Source organism: Cetorhinus maximus, chromosome 5 (genome assembly GCF_964194155.1).
Source record: "Cetorhinus maximus chromosome 5, sCetMax3.hap1.1, whole genome shotgun sequence".
NCBI lineage: Eukaryota > Metazoa > Chordata > Chondrichthyes > Lamniformes > Cetorhinidae > Cetorhinus > Cetorhinus maximus.
Window position 1 is genome coordinate 8248296 of NC_135883.1, and position 20504 is coordinate 8268799.

A 20504-nucleotide genomic window follows, 5' to 3' on the forward strand; every position below is an offset into this window, starting at 1 on the left:
GATTAAGGGAAGTGGTTTATAAGGTTGCCAGAAAATTGGTAAGCCCAAGGATTGGGAGTAATTTAGAATCCAGCAAAGGAGGACCAAGAAACTGATAAAGAAATGGAAAAGAAAATATGAATGCAAGCTAGCGAGGAACATAAAGGCAGATTGTAAAAGCTTCTATAGGTATGTGAAAAGGAAAAGATTAGCAAGGACAAATATGGGTCCCTTACAGGCAGAGACAGGAGAATTTATAATGGAGAATGGGGAAATGGCAGAGAAATCAAACAATTACTTTGTGTCTGTCTCCTTAGAAGAAGATACAGAAAATATCCCAGAGATACTAGGGAACCAAGGGACTTCTGAAAATGAGCTAGCACTCAAAAGATTAATTGGATTGAAGGTTGACAAATCCCTTGGACTAGATGATCTTTTGAAGGAAATGGCTATGGAGATAGTGGATGGTATCTTTCCAAATTCTGGAGATTCTGGAAAGGTTCCTGCAGACTGAAACATAGCAAATGTAACCCCACTATTTAAGAAGGGAAGGAAGGAGAAACCAGAGAACTACAGACCTGTTAGTTTGACATCAGTAGTAGGGAAAATGTTCGAATCTATTATAAAGGATATGATAACTGGACACTTAGAAAATAATGATATCATTGGGCAAAATCAACATGGATTTATGAATGGGAAATCATGTTTCACAAATCTTTTGGAGTTTTTTGAGAATGTTACCAATAGCTTAGATGAAAGAGAACCAGTAGATGTGGTACATTTGGATTTTCAGAAGGCTTTTGATAAGATCCCACACAGAAGGTTAGTAAACAAAATTAGACCACATGGAATTGGGGGTAATGTACTGGTATGGATTGAGAATTGGTTAACAGACAGAAAACAGAGAGCAGGAATAAATGGGTCATTCTCAGGATGGTAGGCTGTCACTAGTGGGGTACCGCAAGGATCAGTGCTGGGGCCACAGCTGTTCACAATCTGAATAAATGATTTGGATGTGAGAACCAAATATAACATTTCCAAATTTGCTGATGACACTAAACAAGGTGGGAATGTAAGTTGTGAGGAGGATGCAAGGAGGCTTCAAGGGGATTTGGACAGGCTAAGTGAGTGGGCAAGAACATAGCAGGCAGAATATAATGTGAATAATTGTGAAGTTAACCACTTTGGTAGAAAAAACAAAAAGGCCGAATATTACTTAAATGGTGAGATGATGGGAAGTGTTGATGTCCAACGGGACCCGGGTGTCACTGTTCATGAATCACTGAAAGCTAACATGCAGATGTAGCAAGCAATTAGGAAGGCAAACGTTATGTTGGCTTTCATCGCAAGGAGATTTGAGTACAGGAGTAAAGATGTCTTGCTGCAATTGTATAGAACCTTGGTGAGAATGCACCTGGAGTATTGCGTGTAGTTTTGATCTCCTTATCTAAGGAAGGAAATACCTGCCATAGAGGGAGTGCAGTGGAGATTCACAGACTATTCCCTGGGATGGGGAGATTGTCTTATGAGGAGAGATTGGGGAGCTGGGTCTGAATTACCTACAGTTTTGAAGAATGAGAGGTGATCTTATTGAAACTTACAACATTTTTACAGGGTGTGACAGGGGAGATGTAGTTAGGATGTTTCCCCTGGCTGGTGAGTCTAGAACCAGTGGGCAGTTTCAGAAAAGGGGGCAGGCCATTTAAGACTTAGATGAGGAGGGATTGTTTCACTCAGAGGGTGTTGAATCTTTGGAATTCTCTACCCCAAAGGGTTGTGGAAGTTCAGTCACTGAACATGTTCAAGACAGAAATCGATAGATTTATGGATACCAGTGACATCAAGGGATATGGAGATATTGGGGAAAAATGATGTCAAAGTAGATGATCAGCCATGATCTGTCTGGATGGCAAAGCAGGCTTGGTGGGCCGAATGGCCTACTCCTGCTCCTCTGTTCCTATATACAAGGGCAGATCTACTACCTTAAGGGATCTGGCTAGGGGAACATGGCATTTCCACCTCCTAATAGCCTAATGAAGATCAAGAACTCCTCCTTCAGCACACAATAGTGATGGTCCAGTAATGATGTACCTGCATGAATTAGAGCTGCAGCCAGGAACGGAAGTGGGAAGGATATCTATTAGGGAGAACGCTTCTGTAAACTGGGTTTCTGGAAAGCGTGAATGCCTCTAAACGAGGAGGGGCTATTCAGTGAACAGGATAAGGATCTCTATGAACATGAGGAGAGTACCTCTTAAAAAAAAATTTGGGGGGTGCTGGTATTGCTTTCCTTAGCAAATTATGGCATATTAAATGTGGATAAATGCAAATATTGTTTCATTTTCCCCACTTTACTTAAGTAATTGTGAAATTAATAAAAGTATTTAAATAGTCACTTGGTATTACAGATCGTGAATATTGGTGAAAACAGAGAGATGTTACCGAAGCTTTTCATCTTCCGCTAAGTTTTTTTTTGGTATTCGTGCTTTTCCTGACAAATACAAGAAGAAAAGCTTCAGCAACGTGTCTCTCTTTTCAGCAATATAAAAGTGTTTAAAATTAAATCATGTTATTAAATTCTAGAATGCCCTCTAGAAGTGCATTGAACAATAGACATTAGCATGGAGAGGTGGGGGAGAAGCACTGAGAAAGAGGGCACAATTTAAAGCAGCCCACCATGGTGGGAAATATGGCGTCTGGGGAGACTTGATCATGTGGGAGGCTGCGTGTCTGGTTGCCAGTGGTGGGGAAACCTCCCAGAAACGTGTCAGCTGCGAGATGGTGTCAATGCAGGAAAATCACCCGCTTACAGCGGGAAGGTAATTAAGCCCATTAATAAGCACATTAAAGTAACTTAAAGTCAAATGTGCCGCGACTTAGTTATGCCTTGTTCATTACATGAAAATCCCATTAGTGTCCCGTGGCTGCTGAAACCTGCCCAGCTAAACCTGGCGACTTATAAGACGATCTGCCTGAGCTGGTGTCAGTTGAGACCTGATCTGCATATCATTGTGTTCTGATCCAGCCTGAATAATCTGAAGCTCCAGAGAACTGGCTGGAGACATGTGGGAGTGGAGCCTATCTCAGGAAGCTGACCTCTGGCAGTCAGAGGGCCAGGCCCTTAAAGTATCGGCGCTCAGTGCAGGAGTAGAAGTCTGCTTCTTAAAGTGGCAGCACAAAAGCGGTGGTTTCACTTTGCAGGGACCAGCAATGGAATTAATTCACCCTGTAATGCTCAATCCACTTGGATTTGAGGGTGTCCGTGATGCTCATCAGGACATTGGTGCAGAGGCACCAGGACAGGTCCCTCAGCAGCAGCCGCAGGAGGCCACTCCAGAACAAGTGGCCAGGCAGCAGGGGAGACACAGAAGATGGCACCCAAGCCTAGCCTAGAGATTTTTCCACATGCTTAACTTGCCTTCTGATGGCTAAGGGGTAGCGCCAGCGGCGACTCTGCCTCTCTTTCAAGACTGTCACTCAGCTATGCGCCCTCATGCAGGCCAACCTTCACCTGGGGGGCTATGGGGTGGTAACCCCCTGCTTAAAGTGACAGCCACGCTGAATGTCTGTGCCAGTGGTTCCTTCCAGGGCTTGACCAGGGTCCTATCTGGGATTTCATGGCAGCCACACACACAGCTACATCAAGAAAGTCACCAGTGCTGTTTTCAAGAGTACTGGTGATTTCATAAAATTTTGCATGGATGAGGATAGCCAGGCTGAGTGCTCCATGGGTTTTGTGACCATGGCAGAATTTCCACCACTGCAGGGGGCTCATCGACTGCACACAAGTCATCATCAAGGCACTCTCTGATCAGCCGGCTGCTTTCACAAACCAGAAGGGATTTTAATCTTTAAATGCCCAGATAGTGTGTGATCATCTTAGTGGATAAAATCGCTTCTGTGCACAACATGGACTTGGGTAACACGGAAACTGGTTTAATCTGTTTTTTCTTATCTACATGTTATACTCACAGTGGTGACAAGACACTATTACAGCTCCCCCCCCCACTACCCCTCAATGAAAAAGTTATGATGTTTGATTTCCACACAATCTTAAGACATTTCTTTGTTTTCCTTTATTAACAAATCAAAAGTAACCAGAGGTTTCCTCTTCCTAAGGGGATATCTCCTTTCCTGACCCAAACATTCAGAACTTGTGGAAAGACCTTGACCCCCCCTTGAACTGAGTTTGAGGAGAAATTTTCTCCAACAAGGATTGATTTTGTCCTTGACCTAGAGTTGAATTTTCCACGTCATCAGACGTGTCTGTTTGCCTCTGAACCTGGGTCTGAACTAATTTCTGACATGACTTGTGTTGGAGTAACTATTGGTATTCGACTCATATCCAAACTATCTGATTTATCAGTCTCATTTGATTCTGCCCGACTTTCTTCTTCCTCTCACTCTACCCCTATCAAGACTCTCTTTCTGTCTTGATTGTTTCTTCTCTACTGACTGTGCTAAATATGGCTTCAGCCATGTAAAGCTCAACCTGGGCTGTCTTCTAAGAAACAATTCAGCTGGCGTTCTGCCAGTAATATTGTGAGGGGTGTTACGATAGGTAAGCAGCAAGTTCACCAGTCTGTGATCCAATGTCAACTGACGTTTCTTCAGATTTGTATGTTGCATTACCACAATGGGAGTAGCCCAGTTACTCTGCTCTCCTTAAGAGAGAATTTTCTCAGACTCAAGCCTTTTCAATTCTTCCTCTACCTTCTCTCTAAGAGTGTAGGATACTGGACACGACCTGCAATGAACTGGCCTTGCGTTCCTCTGAACCTGTACGTTAGCCTTGCACACTTGAATCGTTTTGCCAGTCTCGCTAAACACCTTCGGACAATTGACGACCATGTTATCTTGTGTTGTGAATTCCACTTCAATATGAAAAGGTTCCAATTTAACTTGAGCGCTGCTAACCAATTTCTTCCTAATAAGGCTGGTTTCTCATAACAATAATGGGCAATTTGCGCATTGCTCATTTTATGTGACTGGAACCGACTCAATTCCAATTATGGAAATTTTCCTCCATGACTGCATAACTCTGTTCGCAAATTTTCCAGCTAATGTTAACAGCTTCTCACAATACAGCGACTCAGGAATCACGCTAACTGATGAATCCATGTCAACTTCCATGTCTACCAGACCTCCATCCAACGTTACTTGGACCACGATGCCCTGCAAGTTTCCACTGGGCATCCTGGTGCTTCTAATCGTATGGGTCTTAACTGACCCCTCGTCAGCCTTCTGTTGGTCGACAACCATATGTAGCGATTGACGTTCCCTCTTGTCAGCATTTTCTCCGTTGACCTTCTTCCGACATGCCTTGGCAAGTTAACCCCTCTTCTTGCAGTCTAGCACTCTGCCTTCGCAAATGGACAATTCTGTGCCCAGTGTTGACCTAAGCAGCAGTAACAGGACTTTGTCGTACACTTGCTACTACCCCAGTGGGTTCCACCAGCTGCCATTGTTGGGGCCTTCTGCTTACTCAGCTGCAGCTTATTTACTTAAGCAGACAACTGCTGGTTGTTAACTCTAACTTCTCTTGAGTCGCATTCTGCCACGTCCATGGATGATGCTGGTTTGACAAGCTATGGCAAAAGTCATCATCATTTGGCAATATCATCAACATACTGCGAATGCGCTCACTTTTTAAGCCATAAGCAAATCTGTCACGCAGGAGTCGCTCTTAAAATTCTGCAAAAATGAGTTGACAGCTTTTTCAAATCCGCACTAAACTCCCCAATGTCCTCAGTGGGTGGCTGATTCCTTTTTCCAAAATGATAGCTTTCTGAAATCTCCAATGGCTTGGGATTGTCGTGCTGGTCGAGCTTAATCAAAATGTCCTTCAGCATCATGTCCCTTGGCTTTGCTGGGGCAGGAAAATTCTTGAGCATCTCAGACACCTCTGCGGAACCCCGCCCCCGTCACCCGATAGTTCTTGTCAGCACAGCCATTTCGGAAGGTCAGTCCACTCACGTGTACAATCCACTTTTGTTTTAGACCGGATTTTAAACCTCTTTCTCAAACAAAGAGACTGTTCCTCGGTTGGTTAGTAAACCCCTCTAACCAAAAGTTCTTCAGCTAAGGAATCCATAATCCCCCCCTTGTTGCCAGACTGTCACATTTTTACAGACAAAATCATCCATGTGGACAACATGGACATCAGTAACAGAGAGATTGGTTTAATTTGTTTTTCTTATGTATGTGCACACACACACACACTGGTTACAAAAGGGTGCTATTGCACACCAGAAAAGGCTTCTTCGGCTGTGTGGCAGATATCCAGGAAGCAACCATGACGCCTGTATACTGCGACACTCACAATGCCACAGCTGTTCAGTCAGCAGCGTCATGGATGAATCCTTGGGGACCACAGATACCCTCTGTGCACCTGGCTGAAGATGCCTGAGAGAAACCCTCGCACTGAAGTGGAGGAAAGTTAAAATGCCAGTCTTGGCTCCACACAGGCCAACAAAGAGCAGACACTAGGGCTGTTGAAAATATGTTTTTGTGGCCTGAACAAGTCAGGGGGAGCTCTTCATGGTGTACTGTGCCCCCCATAGGGTGGCCTTACAAAGGAGAGAACACCTGAACCCAGATGAGGAAGAGGCAGCAAACGCCTCATCTGATCATGACAATGGAGAGGAGGGGATAGCTCTGGCAGAGGGACATCTACATCAACATGGTGCAGACACCAAAGGAGTGGAGGTTGATGCAAGGGAGGTGCAAGGCAACCTTATCCTCTCCCACTTTCAGTGCCAGTTATATAATGAGGTTCAGCTGGGCAAAGATCTTCCTCACTTGACTATTGGCCTTAAGTCCCCATCACATACAAAGCCCACATGTCCCATCTCTTATGCTGACACAATGATCTCACCCAACAAGGCAGCCACACGTCATGTATGTGACACACCAGCTAAGCAGTCTCCCCATTCTTATCCTACCTGAAATCAGAATGGATCACACAGATCTGAAAAACGCAACCAGGTTTGATTCAAAATGCACAGAACAATCTTGACAAAATCAAAGAAACCCCATTGCCACAGTGATGTGTTTATGTTTCCTTCTTAAAATGTTTGCGAGTGCTGTGGCGAGGTGTTTCCCCAACATCTGCAGACAACTTTGATGCAGCCTGTTTCTCCCCATGCCCTGTGCCTTTTGTTGACTGTGGTGGGTGCCTCTGGATGCTGCAGGCCTGGATGGACCAAGGCTGGCAGAGAGTTCCAGTACTGGTGCAAGAGCCTCTTCTGTAGTTGATACTGCTGGAGGAGTTTGAGTCACTGGCAGAGGGGTTGGGAGCTGCTGGCTACCATCGAGTGCCCTGAAAAGTACCATCCGCTCCTCACTACTCTCAATGCGGGGTGGCACCTCCCTGCTTTCCATGTGTGGATGTGCTCCTGGAAGGATGTCCACAGGCACCGTCCACTTCTTGTTGGGCCACTGCAACATCATGGTCATGGTGCCAGCGATGGTCTACAGGTTCACACTAACATTAGGCACCCACTGTGTGGTCTCCTGGGTCTACCTCTCCTTGGAAGAAGCAATGCACTCACCCACCTGTATCATGGCAGAGGTCATGGCCTGGATGGATTCCCCATTGACTGTGCAGGTCTGCTCAATGCCTCAGGAAGTGCTGCCAAATTCCACCCCTGTTTGCCTCTGAAACTCTCGCAATGTGGCCATCATCAGAGGCCCATCAGCCGGGGCATAGCAGAAGCCTAGCCTCCAATGTTCCTCTGACTGTCAGTGGTCTGTGTCACTCCATTGATTGTCACTGCCTCAGTCATCTGCATCTGCGTAGCTGTGAGGCGCTCACCAGAATGTGACCCAGGGCCGATTTGCAATCGACTCCCCACTGAGCTGTGTGTATCATGCTGGTGCTGGTTGCATGGGAACAGATGTGACGCTGCACCCTCAGAGACATTGGGACTGTTGACCTCAGATAAGGTCAGAGGCAGTGTACAGCCCAGCTGCTCCCAAGTCTCTGCAGCAGTCGAACCTGCAAAGGAAGCACAAACACAGTTACTCGAGTGAAGACTGAACGGTCTACTCCCATCTATGGATGTAGTGGACTGCCATCATAGCCAGAGCTGATGGATAAATGCAAATCTTCCTCACTTTCCACACCTGACACTCCAAACTCAGCATCCACCCTGTTCCCCTGTCAGCTCCAGTGATTCCAGCTCTGTGTTGGTCAATGTCTTTTACCTGCATTTCACTCCCAGTCTTCATCCACTCCTTGCTGTGGGCATTTTGTCCTACATGCATAAGAGGAGAGTTAGTGAGGCTTCAAACGATGATGAGGAGAATCCCTTACTGCTAGACTGTCCCCTAGTCCCATGAGGTGTGACAATTCCCATCTGTCCTTCCAAAACTCATGCTCTCAAGAAAGGTGCCTAACGTGGAGAGGGAGACTCAGAATCCCATGAAACACACACATGCAACCAGTGCAGCTAGGGAAGCTGGTGAGGGGACACAGTGTACGTGTCCCTGCCTGTCCAAGCCCATAATAATTAAATGACCCTCTGTCATCACCCACCTTTAATCCACTTTTGCCAGTCTGTCATTCAAACCCACCCTATCGGTGCAAAGAAAATCATTCATCCTATTCCTGCACTGGACCCAGTCCCTTGGATGGATCAGGTTCAGCTGGCTGCCATGAACCCATGCCAGGCCTCTGGCAACTTACAGTCTACCAGTGAGTCTGCGATGGCAACATTAAATCCAGCCCACAGCCTATATAATTCTAATTTTGCTGTCTGTAGTCTCTGCATGGAATAACGTACCTCAGAGAAGTTCAGAGAGAGAACCAAACTGGACTGTTTTTAAGATTGCCTCCTGGCCTCTTTTTAACCAGCCCTATAAGTTGTTTTGACATTGCTACCAGTTGATAATTTTAATCAATTACTGTGTTTTTGCCTAAAATGGGCAGGTTACCGCCTGCTCGTGGATGATTTGGGGTGGCCTTTACAGAAGCCAGGGAACATCCACCCTCTTTGGCAGTGAAATTCCTTAGAAAGGAGGATCCAAAGAAAACAGCTTGTAGAAGAAGGATTCCAATCTTTCCTTAAATTGGACAATTTGCTTTTTTTTTAACCAATCAGTACATTTTATGTTACCAGTTAGTTTGCTTATCTAGCAAATGTTGTCCAATCGCGGAATCAGTATCGGTATTTATGCTCCATATAAGCCTTCATCCACCCTTTTCATCTCCCCTCGTCAACATATACTTCTATTCCTTTCTCCCCCATGTATGTATCTAGCTTCCCCTGAAATGTATTCACTTCACCCACTCCCTGTAACTCTTATAGAGTTAAAACAATTAACTAAATTAACAAAATAAGGGATAAATCAAGCACAGCCCCGAAGTCAGGTCAGCTGAAAAAACAAGGAAAACCCACTCCCTGTAGTAGCGAGTTCCATATTCTCACCACTCATTGAGTAAAGAGGTTTCACATGAAATCTCAATTGGATTATTGAACCCCTTCATAGGTCTGAATAATCCACTCCCAAATCAGGAGTGTTCCCCACACCTACCCCCAATGTATTATTAGGCGTGATGACGTTGGGTCATATTCCCGACGTCATTGCTCCAGTTTTGTGTAATACAGCGGGTGGGCGTGCTTAAAAATCCATAGCCTGTCCGCGTTATTAAAATTTTATTTAAGTAGGTTTCAAGGTTATTAACGACCCAATTGACTGCAATAATACATTGTGTCAGCAATAATACGCTTGCAGACTCTGTTTTAGGCCATGTAGGGTTCCTAAATTTTTTATGAGGAAGCTTGTTAGGGTGAGTTTAAAAGCTTCAGTGAGCCCTAAATCTCATCCTGGCAGCTCAGGGTCCTGTAACTGCTGGGAGTGCTTCATTCAAGGAGTAGAGTTTCCATTTAAAACTTAGATTAATCAGAGGACTTTTATCCGCCTGCTGAGTGCTCTATTTATTTCTTGTCTATCACCCAAGGCTTTAAAGTAGCTGAGAAAAATGGGCATTGTGGTCTCGGTGGGAGACACAACTTCCAGTTGAGAGTGAGAGGAAGAAGGGCAGAGTGGGAGATCCAGGATGCACTGGTGGTGCATGAAGGGCCAGAGCTGCACCAGACCCAGAGGGTCATTGAAGGCGTCATACATCCTCAGCAGAGGTTTAAAAGGTCTTATGCAGCCCCTCAAGTGTACGGGCAGAGTCTGATCTATCTGCAAATGTCAGAGACTCGAGCAAGAGAAGGATCAGGCTCACAAGAGCCACATTCACATCACTGTGTGACATAGTCGCAGGGGCAATCTCCTCCAACTGTTTGGGGAGGGTTACTCGATGCCTGTAGCTTTGAAGGTCACTGTCATGCTCAACTTCTTCCTAACAGGCTCCTTTCAGGCAGCAGGGAGCCATTGATTGTATGCGCGTTGCCATAAAGGCTCCTGCTGGACAGCCCTGCACCTTCATCAACAGGAAGGGCTTCCACTCGTTGCAACATCCCGCTGGTCTGTGATTGCCATCACCAGATCGTGCAGGCGCGTGCCAGGTACCCGGGCAGCAGTCACGATTCCTTCATTGTCCAAAACTCACAGACCTATTCAGTAGCCCTGAAGCCCTGGATGGATGGCTTATAGGTGACAAGGGGTATCCGATGAAGAGATGGCTAATGACATCTGTGAGGGCACCCAGAACAGAAGCTGAGAGAAGGTACGACAGCCACGGAAGCAGCAGGGCCTTTGTTGAGCAGACCATCAGCCTCTTGAAAATGAGGTTCAGATGCCTTGGTAGATCAGGAGGGGCATTGCTGTACGCTCCTTCAAGAGTGTCCCTGACGGTCATGGTGTGCTGCGCCTTCCTTAACCCTGCCATCCAAAGAGGGGATGCCCTGGAGGATAAGGGCATGGCCGATCGGGGCCATTCCTCAGAGGATGAGGTGAGGGAACATGGTGATGTTCAGGTTGATGGCCCTGGCCGTGATGGCATGGATGGCCATGACACCAGGGATGCCTTAATAAGGCAGAGGTTTTGATAGCCTCAAAAGCCCCGGCATCAGAGATCTGTGAATGCTATGTGTCCAAACCTTTGTCCATGTGCACTGTGCCACTGATGTCACTGTCATGTCAGCACATTTACCCTTTCCAAACATTAACACACGAGGTATCCTGCCCTGCATTGATATGTTCAAGCTTTTGTCTATCTCCTGATACAAGGCCCACAGCCACAGGGTGGTATAAAAACATCAGCATGAGGGACAATGAGGTCTCAGTTTATTTACAAATGTCCAGTGATTATTTATATTCACAGGAATAAGCTACTCACCCATGTGTCCCTCTTGATGACTACTGTGATTTTGTTTTGATGCGTTTATGAGTGCTCTGGTGCAGTGTTCCCCCCTCGCTTGCTCTTCCACTGGGGAGAGGCTGCTGATCTGCCACCTCCCTTGCCCTGGATGTCTTTGGCGGGCGTCCTCTATGTGGCTGCAGCCTTGAGCAGCTCACCATATTAGAAGACCCCTGCTGAGAGGCAGGAGGATCTTCTGTTGCCGTGGCACTGCATGAGGACCGTGCCGATGGTGGATGGACGTAAGAGATGCTGCCCCCATCAGAAGTGCCCTGAGAGGTGTTTCCAGATGGCAGCAGCAGCAGCTCATCCTCCGCCACTAGGACTGTTTGGTCCTCCCTGCCAACCGATGAGATCCTAGGAACTGGGTCTGAACCCATGCTCCCTGTGGCCCTGACTCTTGGCCCCTGAGCTCAGAGCTAGGGCGATGGCGTGCAGGTCGGAGAGCATACCAACAAGTGCGTCTGCAATACACCTGGTTTGGGCCTCCAGGACAGTCGGCATCTATCCATGGAGGAAGCTTGGCGCTCTGAAGAGTGGGTGCACATGGCCTAGAAGGACATCTCCACAGTCCTGGCCAGTGCACGCAGCCCCTCTGGTACACCGCCAAATCTTCACAGACCTTGAACTGGACATCCAGCATCTGCTGCCTTACAGACAACTCCAGCGCTCATCATCTGCCTTGGAATCAGTCTCTGGATCACCCCGGACACTTCTCCGACTGCCCGAGACTTGCCCCACCACGCCGTCTGGTAGCTGCATGTGGCACTCTGAAGTGCCGTCACCAGACTGTGCATGCGCCTGTTCTTATGTGCAAATCCTTGCCAAGATGCCAGTATCTGTGATGGTGCTTGGGACAGAGAAAGGATGTGACGCTGCATTCTTCAAGGATTATTCCTCCTCTTCGCAGGGGAGTGGTGGCATGGCATCTGGAGGAGGGTCCTCCGAAGAAGCTTCCGCCTGTGGCAAAGAAACATTAGTGAGGGGATTAGTGGTCATCACAGACCTTGCCACATCAGCGCAAAGTCACTAAGCTCTGCTACATTAGTCATGTTCAACACGAGAGATGAGACTATGCAGACACAATACACGCTTGTACCAACATCTGAAGCTTCCGATTATGAAGCTTCCCAGAGTTTCAGTGTCGGAACTATATTAACGACTTTCATTGCATCATGCCTAACTTCCATCCACCTCCCACTTGCCCTCTCCCCTTTTCTATCAGTTTCTGCCTTTTGCCATCTCACCAGACCCCTGCCTTCCTCCAATCTCACCTCTGCCAATGGTCTTGGATGACTCTGTGACAGTGAGTGTCAACACCTTCTCCTCAAGACCACCAGGTTTGACAGACCACCACCTCCCCCACCTAGTCCAGCCTCATTCTCGGGCATAGTGGGCTCGCTTCTCCTGCAAAGATGTGTAAGATTGCACTCACTGGCACTCTCAGCTTACTTAATGGCATGCCACTGATGCATTATTAGCAAAGTGTCTGGCTGCCCAGATGCTGTGCACATCCCTCATTTGCACAGTCTGCCAACCACCACCCCCCCCCCGCAATCCTCCAACTGGACCAAAGCTTTAGGAGCATACTGACATCATCACTGACAGTAATGTCTTTGTTGCATCATGCTGCCCTGGAGCTCCAGCCAAACTCACTTTCCTCCTGCATTCACGATGGCACTCTGTATCACACTTGCACAAGATAACACATCCTAAAGACTTACTCACCCTGGCTGCCCTCAAGAGGTCATTAAGCCTCATCTGGCATTGAGACCATGTTCTCCTCACTAGCCCAACACTGCTGACCTCCACAGTCACCTCCTCTCAGGCAGCAGGTGTTTTGGTCAGGTTTCTCCGTTTCCCACTGGATGGCATCAGCTGCCCACGTCGGTTCGACACTGCATGGGGAAGGGCTCTGGGAGAGTCATCATTAAATCGATGGGCTGGTTTGGCCGTTCTCCCCTGCCTCTCCCCTCACTCCAATGGCTCAGACGTCTCTGGAGGAAAACATGCAAAATTAGACAACTCCTCTCAGCAAAGATGTGGAAAACTTGTTCAGGTTCAAAAATAGTGTCTCCTCTGCTCAGTGGCAAAGTTTGGAAACGGCAGAACTCAAATAAATGCACACTAAATCGTTGAAGTCACAATGAGCTTCCAAACTCTGAACAATGCTGGCATTTGCTGGGTCCACTGACATTGTCCCACGCCAGGGAGCCCTTTAAATTACTGGTAGTGACGATGTTGCGGGTCACAGCCAATGACCTCAAAGGCTGGATGTCCTGCGCTCCAGCACTGATTGGATGGGATGAAGGCCTCAAGCCTGCCCTGCGATTTCAAGTGCCCCAGTTAGCGCTTAATCGGGCATGTTCCGAAAGCGGGACGAGAAGTCGGAAGGCCACCCCCCCCTTACCCCCGCTGCCCCCCCACGCCTACTCCACAGCATATTAGCCAGCCCACAATCTTAAAGATTTCCATCAGGTTACCCTTCAGACTTCTTTTCTAGAGACAAGTGCCCCAGCCTGTTCAACCTAGAATTAAATGCTCTCGTTTCTTGTGAATCTGTGTCACACCTTCTCCAGTGCCTGTATTTCATTTTGCTTTCAAAAGTTGATACGGAGCCAAGGACTTGTCCCAATCCATGCGCCTAATTTAATTGGGGTTTTAGGTCGGTACAGCTATTGCTTTGGCCAAAGCGATGCAGATGTATCAGTGCTTTCACTTTCCTCACGTGGAAATCAATTGTAGTGAGATTTCAATAATTCCAAGCACTAAGATGACCAGGAGTGAGTGGCCATTGAAACAAAAAGCCACTATTATTATCCTTATTTCTTGAGGTTTGGACTTTTCTGGAGAGACTTTGGGCAGAATTTTACAGCCCCTCCCGCTGGCAGGATTTTCCAGTCCCGTTGAAGTCAATGGACTTTTGAATGCCTCGCTGCATTTTATGCGCCCCCCCCCCCCTCCGAAACGGGGCTGTAAGATTCTGCCCTTTGACATATGTATTTTCACAGAATCACAGAACCTTTACAGTGCAGAAGGGGACCATTCGGCCCATTGAGTCTGCACTGGCTCGCTGAAAGAGCAATTTACCAGTCCCACTCCCCTCCCTCTTGAGTACCTCGATTGAATCTGCCTCCACCACCCTTTCAGGAAGTTCATTCCAGACTCCAGCCACCCTCTGGGTGAAAAAATGTTTCCTCACATCACTTCTACTCCTTTTGCCCATTATTTCGAATCTCTAGTTCTTGATGTACTCTTGAGAGGGAACAGTTTCTCACTATTTACCCTGCCCATGCCCCTCAGGATCTTGAATACCTCCATCAAGTCTCCTCTCAGCCTTCTGTTCTCCAAGAAAAACAATCCCAACCTCTCCAATCTGTCCTCATAGCTACAGTTGTTTATCTCTGGAATCATTCTTGTGAATTTCCTCTATACTCTCCAGTGCCTTCACACCCTTCCTCAAGTATGGTGTCCAGAACTGAACGCAGTACTCCAATTGAGGCCTAACTAATGTCTTACACAGGTTTAACATGACCTCCTTAGTCTTGTACTCAATGCCCCTATTAATAAAACCTAGGATACCATATGCTTTATTAACTGGTCTCTCAAAATACCCTACCACCTTCGATGACTTATGTACACATACACCGAGGTCCCTTTGTTCCTGCACCTCCTTTAGAGTTTCTTCCTTTATTTTACACTGTCTCTCTACATCCTTCCTGCCAAAATTAATCACCTCACACTTCTCTGCATTGAACTTCATCTGCCATTTGTCTGCCCAATCCACCAACATGTCTGTCCTTTTGAAGTTCAAGGCTATCCTCATCACAGTTAACAAAACTTGCAATCTTCGTATCATCCGCAAATGTTGAAATTATGCCCTCCACACCACAATATAGGTCATTCATAAATATCAAGAAGAGCAAGGGTCCCAACACTAACCCCTGGGGAACTTCACTACAGACCTTCCTCCAAGCTGAAAAGCAACCATTTATCACTACCCTGTTTCCTGTCACTCAGCCAGTTTCTGATCCAAGTGCCTACTTTCCCTTTTTCTGTATTTAATTTTTCATTGACAAAGACCACATAAATATGAAGATTTATTAATTATTGCAAAAACTCCAAGATAACACAAACCCCAATTTAATATTATATAATCTAGGAAACATGCACATTAAAGCTGACAAAAAAGGGCAAAAATAAAAAGTTTATTAAAGAGGAGCAAACAACAATAACAGCAAGTTGCATTTCTAAGGGGCCTTTAATGTAGCAAAAACATCCCACGGCACTTGGCAAGAACAATAACAATAAAACATTTTTGACATCGAAGTAGCGAGAGGGTTATCAGGACAAATGTCTGGTCAACTAGATAGGTTTTAAGGTGCATCTTAAGGGGGAAGAGAGAAGTAGAGAAGTTTCGGTAGTGAATTAAAAAATGTCCTTGGGGCCAAGGCAGTTGAAAACTTGGGCACCAAAGGTGGAGGAATTAAAATTGAGGATGCGCAAGAGGCTAGAATTGAAGGAGCACAGGGGGCTCAAAGGCGTGTAGGGCTGGAAGAGATAATAGAGATGGGGAGGGATGAGGCCATGGATGAACTTGAAGACAAGAATGAGAATTTTAAAATTGAAGCATTGTCACACCAGCAGTCAATATAGGTCAACATTCACAAAGAAACAAAGACAGATAGGAAGCTTTCTTCTTACTCCAGTTATATACCCTTGACCTGGGAAGGCAGGAAAGTGTTTAGAATGTATGTCCATTTGTTCAATGTAATCAAGTTTAATTCTAGTGCCAGACTAACTAACTGTTCTTTTTACTTTAGACCACTGGTTGCCATGTATAATGATAAACTTGACCTTCAGACCTGCCTGGAGCATGGCAGGACAGCAAAGGTTAGTGCAAATAATTTTCAAAATAATTTTCTATCCACTGTATAATAACGAAACATTGAGGGAGAGCTTGAAAAATGGCTAATCTATTGCCATTTGGATGGCTATTTTGAGATGATAAAAATTGAAAGCATGTATGGTATCAGTTTTTTCCTACCAATTTTAAATGTCACATCCCACACAGCCTTATGCAACAGAGAAATAGGACACGTGACTAGTTCCTCTTGCCAGTACTATCTGTATCTAGTTGCTAGGAGATGAGCGCTGTGAATCAATTTCCCCCTTTTCTTTGCAGAAATACCATATATCTGGCTGCCTAATAAAATAACTGAGCTTTTCCCTCCCTCTCTGTGGGGAATCCCAAGGAAACAATCTTTCTTATTAATAAAAAAAAAATGACAAGGTTAATCACCGAAGGATCAAGCTTACATGCTCTGAATTTACTGGCTCAGACACAATGTACTGGAAGGTACTAAACAGAGTCCTTAAGGGGGATAATTTTAATCTAATCTGCCCAATTTTACACTCCACCCAATTTTATTTTCCATTGCCGTACAATGGGTAATAAAGTTGGGCGGAGTGTAACACGGTCCCCAGCCTGATCCTGAGTTCCATGATCCCAAGAAGATTCTGTACGGAGAGAAAAATGTGAAGAGGCTGCATACTTTATTTGCCAAATAGCATATTGTTATATAAAAGAAAAAGAAATATTTCTCTGCTTCTATTTTACAACCTAAAAGCAAATGTCATTGTCCCAATATTTCCCAATCCAAAACATGCTGTTTTACAATGCTGACTGGAATTCTCAAACATCACCTTCGTACAGTTAATAAACTGGAGAGTGTATATTAAAGACAACATACAGGGTTTAATTTTCATTTTCAGCAGTCCTGTTGCAGATCTTCACATGTCCTCTCCCCACTCCCGCCAAAGATTTCCTATCAATGAATAGTCTTGTCTGTTGAATTGCAGAATTACCCTGTAGTCAGAAATGTTTAAAGGCAAGTATTGTACAGTTACCTATGTCTTTCAGTCTTCTGTTTTTACATTTAGATCTCCTGTTTAGAAGCAGGTGTTCTGAGTAAAACTATCCTTCTAAAGCATCATGGATTTCTCCTCCATGAAATAATATCTCCTGTTTTCATCCATAATGTCAAATCAAATAAGTTCTACACACTATTAAAATCTTCTCTCATGCTGTTCTCACCACTTCTTTGAGGGTGAAGAAGAGCAACTGAGAGACAATAGCCAATATATTAATATCCCCTTGATAATTAAATAACAATGAATTAATGTACACTTTTCCATTTGTAGAAAATCAGACATTATCAGTAAGGGGAGCTAAGATCTGATAAAGGTGATGAATGCTGCTGAAATAGATTGAGGTCAAATTTTCTATGAAATTAGAGATTCATGTGCCATCAGTGGGTTGTAATCACTTGTCTGTGCTCCCTTCTCAAATAGATTTATAGTTAGTGATTTAAAAATCTCATTTACTTTGCAACTGCACATTATAATCTATTCCGAAACAAATAAGAATAAAAAATCCAATTTACTGATGCTACTTTAAAGGCAGTCAGTTGTACACTCTACGCATTAAACTGAACCACATATTTCCTGGCCTTTGTTCATGAGGCTAAGGTCAAATACCGCAGAATATGCAAGTTGAGAGGAGAAATGCGAGCTGAGCTAATTCACCCAGTGTCATAGTGTTGCAAAACAGAAAGGAAACTTCGGTTACAGAATATCTGATTGTCTGTAATTTCTTAAATAATACAACAGAAATGTGATAACTTCACTTATAAATCATCTGTAACTCTATCCCACCAAGGTTCTGTTAGAGATGAAAGAAAAAGACCAGATTTAGTTTCAAAATAGCATCTTATCTGAACTGAGTGCAATATATAAATATTGAAATGAGTAACAAGCAGGAAAAGTTCTGAGTTTTGACATGATTAAGTCACTGTGAACTGACAAAAGAGGACATGAAATAATTACACCAAGCAAACCTTGTTAAAGTAATTTAAGATGCCTACAGGAAAATGTTGTCAGTAGACATTGTACGACTGTAATCTGTCTCTCATGGGGGCACCTTTAACATTGTTTATGGGGACATGTTACCCTTTACTGTGAATCACCATTTCTAGCACCTGGGTGTTTCTCCTGTGTGGAGCACAGTTTCTCACTGTGCTTTACACCCTTTGAAATCATGTTGAATAAGTTCAGTTATTCCAAGTCAAAAAAAACTTTTAAATTTATTGGAAGAAATGCATCTGATCCTTTGAAACTTGTTGCAGCTCTTCACACTGCCTAGGTTGCTTGTTTATACCATTCTTTGGTGTCAGTGTGTTTCATTTCTTTTTTAAAAAGAAAACTTCTCAATAACCACCGAGATTTTGCTAAAATTATAACTAGAAACTTACATAGACAAACAGTGACACCAATCATAGGAAATGAACATGCATCAAGGCCTACTTGCCTGGTGTCACCCAATCATGCTTGCATTATTAATGAGATATATAGCCTAAGTCACACCAAGGGCTTAATGCTTACCATTCATAATACTTGTCCTTGGATTTCCTTGTCCTTTAACTTTGTATAACATGTCCCTGGTTGTCAAATAAAGAACTAATTGGTTTGAGTCATGTGTTACTCCAGGGGAAGGTGTGCTATATTCCCAGTGTCAGCATCCTTTAGATTAATATCAGTACGCACTGGTGCCACATTGCAATCCTTTCTGTCACTGCGAGAATGGATGTCTAGAAAACATTTTTTTCTACCACCTCTTACTGGGGGTGCACAATAATGTCCAATCAGTAGAACATCTCTGAAAAATAAGAATAGAACTATCCCTGCCTTTCCAACCATGGTTATTAAAAGCATCATATTTTTAATGTACGGTAATGCAATTTGAATCTGTTACCTGAATTAGCTTTGGTTTCCAAATACGCCATTATAAAAGAGAGTGTTTCATTAGTTACCAGTTTCAGCCCTTGATGTAACTCATTGTCAGCAGTTGGAATGTGGCATGGTACTTAATCCATATTTGATCAAAATGGCTGAAAACAACCAGAAGTAATACCAGTGTTATCTTAAGATGATTTGTTTTTTGGCCAGAATCAGCTTTTTAATCACCTTTAGGTGCAGCTTTGTCACTGCTTATAGAAAATAGACATTCGAAGGAGCTTTAAGGCCGATTCCATGATTTGGCACTCCCTTCCGAGGGCAGCACTCACAACAGGACTATATTCCTTGTTTTTTTGCCATCTGTTCATTTAACTGGACAAAAAGTAAAGTTTACAGCAATTTTTCAACCTGCAATCACCACTCCTCACCAGAAGTACTTATTCTGAAATCCAACCCTAATATGTCTTAATTAAAATCACAAAAGCCCATTAGTCCCTAACAGTCCAAAAATTAAAAAAAAATGTTTAGCTCCTGGTATAAATTTATTAAAATCACGTATTTTTAATCACTTAATGAGAAAGACCAAGTTTGGTGAGCATACTTGTTTCATCCTATTAACTAACCTGAACTTGTAGCTCCTGGACTTCCATTTGAATTAAGTTCACTGGAGGAACGGGGGAAAAAAATCACATTTTATGTCAGAACATGGGCTAAGAAAGCAGTAAAGAATGGCCATTTAGCCAATTAACTTCTCTCCCATATCATGGGCGTTATCCCATTCATTTAATCTCATTATTATGCAGAAATACTTCCTTATACTCAAAGGGTATCCAGCAACGTTCAGAACATTTCACCCATTCCAACATTTTCACTTTTCAATCCTGGTTATAAATATTTTCCTCTCTGACCCACTTAAACCAGGAAGTGAGAACTTTTCTGTCCTATTGACAACTTGGTCATGAAGTTAATCCAGTAAACTTTAAAAGAGTTTTTTTCCTCAACTTGCTGTTTCAATCCCTTCAGTTGGGTTTCCACCCCTCCCACAGCACCAAATAAACCCTAACCAAAGTCACAAATGACATTCTCAGTGATGTATTATTCCTCTTTTTCTCCTCATTGGTATGGTCAATGCTGCCCTGGTTCCAGGATAACAACTACATTTACCTTTGTTTAAAAGAAAATGTAAACTCAAAATAAAGTACGCTGTGATGGTAGAAATTAATCTCGGGCAGGAGTGCAAAATAGAGTGGTATTTTATTGGCTCTCTGTTATACACCCAGCATGATAGTCAGTTCCATTGATTTCAGTGCAACTGAATACCAGGTGGGATGAATAACAGGTGGCCGATCTACTGCCCATTTTACACTATCCCCAAAGCTAATTTCTATCCCTGTTTCTTTAAGGTATGTTAACA

General features: G+C 44.3%; 1 protein-coding gene across 8 annotated transcripts in view; it reads left to right on the forward strand.

Moving 5' to 3' along the window:
• dnmt3aa (DNA (cytosine-5-)-methyltransferase 3 alpha a) overlaps window positions 1-20504 on the forward strand; it is a 586890-nt gene that overhangs the window by 526325 nt on the left and 40061 nt on the right. For all 8 annotated transcript variants that reach the window (XM_078541484.1, XM_078541483.1, XM_078541485.1 and 5 more), the window contains one exon: window positions 16117-16186. In XM_078541484.1, the coding sequence (XP_078397610.1) occupies window positions 16117-16186 (70 nt within the window). The remainder of the gene's footprint in view (window positions 1-16116; window positions 16187-20504) is intronic.